Genomic DNA, 3,971 nt, shown 5'->3' with positions numbered 1-3,971 from the left:
GCAGGAAGTTAATGCAATCCAATCACCTTGTTATATTTTTGCCGTTTTACAGAATCTAGTTTTCTGTTTATATCTTTGTTGTCAGCAGCTTGAGGTGAAAGTTGCTCAATAATTTTGTTTATTTGTTTCAGAGATGTTGTACATGATCTGAAAAAACAAGAAGATTGCAATGTACTAGCCAACTCTAGAAAGAAAAATAGCACATTCTTGATTCAGACAACTTAGAAATTCCAAGAGATTTAAGGTAAGATTAAAAAAAAGTCTAAAGTCAAGTTTCTAAATAAGCATCTTATATTTAAACAACACTGAGTAACCATTTTGAAAAGTTGTACATCATAAAATATTTTTAAACAAAATTTTGATACTATAATTCCAAAGGCAAGGAAACTGAACAAACCACTACGATATTTAGTACTCAAAAGTTACAAGTCTTATGACCATAATAAGCAAGCGATAGTGGTTGCTTTTATTATTCAAGGCAAACAAAACGCAAACCAAAAGTCTAAATAGGAAATCCCATGTTTTCATTTTCTAAAACTGTTTTAATAGTTTGATGCCATTATATAAGGAAGCCTATTTCTTTTACCTTTACAATGTACCTCTTATACAAAGAATAGATTACAAGATACAAATACAGTTTCAGGAAGACAGACTAGCTCAAAGAATTAACAGCATGTCAACATTAAACTTTCCTTAGTCATACACTACCATTTTTCATGTTTCCATATACAAGATGAAATTCAAGTTGACCACATATGATGACCTAATATCACCTGTTTCTGCTGTTGAATTCGTTTGCAAGGAAGGAGGCACTGGCCCACCATCAGAAGCAACAAATCTAGCTTTGTTGATTCAAATAGCAGAGTATTTCATAAGGATACACAAATTAGCATCTCAAAGCATTATGAAAAGTGTCAAGGAAAACTCTTTACAACACCTGCAAAGAGGCCACTATTCCCCTCATGTGCAAAGAAAAGCACTACATAAGTCTCCACAACTGTCAGGGGGGAAATTGTTGGGCCAACATTTCTCTCCAGCTCTAATCTGGGTTCTACCACTGTTCTCCTAGGAGATGTATTCTACCAGTTCCCCAGATATCACTTGCCATCTTCACTTCTCCATTCTCTTTCAAGACTTTTGAACCATCCCATCCCCTTTCTCAGTCTTCTGTTTTGTTGCTTTGAAGTACAACATCCTCTTGTAAGTCTCCCACCTTTTGGCTCTTGCTTCCTTGGCCCAAGGGTCTCTTGATATCTACCGCTACTGTACTCTTCCATAAAGCTTTATTTAGCAGGACTGCAGGGTTTAAACAGGATTTAACTTCAACCACTTTTTATTCTCCTCCTTCTGCTTAAATTTGTGTGTATATTACAGAATCATCCAGCTTCCACCATGAACTCTGTGCCAACTACTCAAAAACCATTTCTTGCCTGATTTTACCTCCAGTCATGCATTCACTGTGTTACAGGACTTTAACCAACTTTATCATGCTCTAGTCATAGGTCTTTACTTTTGTTAGTACCCCTACTCAACAAGCCAGCCATATCTCAGCTAATTTTCTCCAAAATCAACTTTCAGACTTGCACATTACATCTTATAGGGAAGACGTTCTACAGGTCTGCAGAAACCATTTGCACCCCGTCATGTAAATCTCATTTTATGACTTTAAGTGGAAAGTGAAAATAGAGGGGTAAGAAAAATCATAGGATGCTTCTTAAAGAAAAGCAGGAAAATATCAACTGACAGTGCCGTATGCCACTCTTTCAATAACCACATAATCTAACTGCAATGGTTACACTGCTCTATTATTGCTTTTAATGAGCATCTTAGTCATTACCTCCTGCTGTTACATAGGATCTGAAATTAGGTTCCAGTTTTGCAAACTTACTGAATTTCATATCTCCACACCCAAACTGGAAAGTTAACGAAGTGCATAAAATTAAGCATATGCATAACAAGAGAGTAGGTGAGAGTGCACATAGGTACTGGAAGCCTACAGCACTCTGGAGCACTAAAAACCAACATTAATGCAACACAGTGAAAGATGCATGGGTAGAATTATTTACCTGCAGTAGTTCACACAGTAACTCTACAGTGAAACTAGAAACAGAAAGGGAGATCCAACATCAAAACTCAGAAGATTTGTGGCTCCTATCCTTCAAAGTCTTCTCCTATCAATATACCATGTTAATTAATGACAGCTTAAAAGAATCAAATGTTTAAGTACTTCATACAAGCACTTGTGATAAGGTTGTTTTTGTTGTAGTACACTCATGATATGGAGTCATCCAAGTTACAGCAAGGATGCTTTTTTTATAGCAGATAACCCCATGAACCATACAGAATTGAAGAAGTGGCACTTTTTCTGACTATAACTTTGAATAACAGAGTATAGTGCAGTTTTCCACTGCCCAGAAAACCGACATGCATCTTGGTAAGACAGGAGACAAACACGAAAAAGGAGATGCGCCGTCCTCTACTGCCTTGATGCATGACTGAATTAGCCAAATAAGAGCAATGAAGCATTGCTCTGATGTGAAAAATACTTTCTCCTTTTTGAAAAGATGGGTGATTCAGAAGAGTACATGTGATCTAGTGCTTTCAAAACATCTTCTCATCTTCCAGCTTTTAAAAACATGAGATACTGAGCCTCATTAGATAGTCAGTAACAGAAAGGAACAGTAAGAAATGACACAAAATTTACCTTAAGTCATCCAGCACTGACTGATATTCTTTTTCCGCATCAGCTATTTTTGTTGCTTTATTAGCTTCATTAATTGCATTATCTACTTGCTGAAGAACTCCTTGCTCCAATACATCCTGGTCATAGACATCAACTCCTAAACCTTTGAGCTCAGCAGCCTGTGCACTATATGAGATGGACTGAATCTGCTGCCTGTTGATCTGTAAAAGGGGTTGTCCTCTCCTGGGCACCTCCAAAGGAGCAGCCGTGGAAGTGGACGCCTGACTGGCAGAGTTGGGAACTCTAATACTATTGTCCAGGTCACTGTTACAAACGCCATTTTCTTGTTCAATTCCCAATTGCTCAGCATTATGCATGCAATTATTGCTTGAAGTAGTACCAGGGTCCTGCTCTTGCATACTGTCTGGCAGGTGCCTGTTGTCCGTTGGCATCCTCTGCTCAAAGAGCAACAAAAAAGAACCACATCATCATAAGAACATTCACACGCATAAAGATTGTGCCTCAATAAAAGTAAGCAAAACAATAAGCATGTTTGTTTATGAGAAATTCTTGTTTCAAAACACTTAGTAGTCCACTCCTCCGTAAGTCCTTCCCCCCAAAGGCTTCTCCACACTAATTGCCACAATCAAAAGGAAAAAGTGGCCAAAACTTCTTAAAGGCAACTATATGGAATACTGGAAGATGCTGATATCAAGACAAAAAAACCCAACCTTTAAAAATTACTCTCCCTGCCAGACAGTGAACTCAATCTTGTGTGTAAATTGTCATGCTCCAGAAGACTATGACATAATAAAAACATATGCAACCTAACATAATCAAAAGCGAAAAAGACAAGTTTCTGAAACAGGATAAGATTTGCCAGTGAAAGCACTGATGAGAACAGTTGGCTGTAGCTTTAGTTTGAGAATTCATCTTGGAAGCAGAACATAAAGTATCTTAGCTGTTAGGAAGCTAACACTGAACTGACTTACCAAGGCAAGCCTGGAGCTAGTACTGTTTGGAGCCTTCAGGGTGAGCCTGTCTTCTGAAAGGATGTATTTATCAGCTTCGTGGGGAAACAAGTGTTATTAACTTGCAGGAAGCCATTAAGAAGGCAGGTGGGCTTCACCAACAACCTCTCCTACACTGGCAGCCCGTGGATCTCAGACCCAGCTCACGGTTTTCTTCCATCAGCTCCAAACACCCACGCAACTGGTTTGGCCCTGCATTCAGGCAACACGTACCGTAACAACCCCGCGCACCGGTCCGTTCCCCTCGAGGGACCCCG

The 3,971-nt window shown here is 38.9% G+C and overlaps 1 protein-coding gene across 1 annotated transcript in view; it reads right to left on the bottom strand.

Annotated features, from left to right (window-relative positions):
* LOC104616475 (DNA excision repair protein ERCC-6-like) overlaps nt 1-3,135 on the bottom strand; it is a 45,983-nt gene extending 42,848 nt beyond the window's left edge. The window contains exons 1-2 of the mRNA XM_010281501.1: nt 2,705-3,135; nt 27-147 (exon numbers count right to left, since the gene is read on the bottom strand). Of these exons, the coding sequence (XP_010279803.1) occupies nt 27-147; nt 2,705-3,135 (552 nt within the window). The remainder of the gene's footprint in view (nt 1-26; nt 148-2,704) is intronic.
* Between the last annotated feature and the right edge of the window lie 836 nt (nt 3,136-3,971).

The sequence above is a fragment of the Phaethon lepturus genome, unplaced genomic scaffold (assembly GCF_000687285.1).
Source record: "Phaethon lepturus isolate BGI_N335 unplaced genomic scaffold, ASM68728v1 scaffold16162, whole genome shotgun sequence".
Taxonomy (NCBI): Eukaryota; Metazoa; Chordata; class Aves; order Phaethontiformes; family Phaethontidae; genus Phaethon; species Phaethon lepturus.
This window is presented reverse-complemented; position numbering and strand designations above follow the sequence as displayed.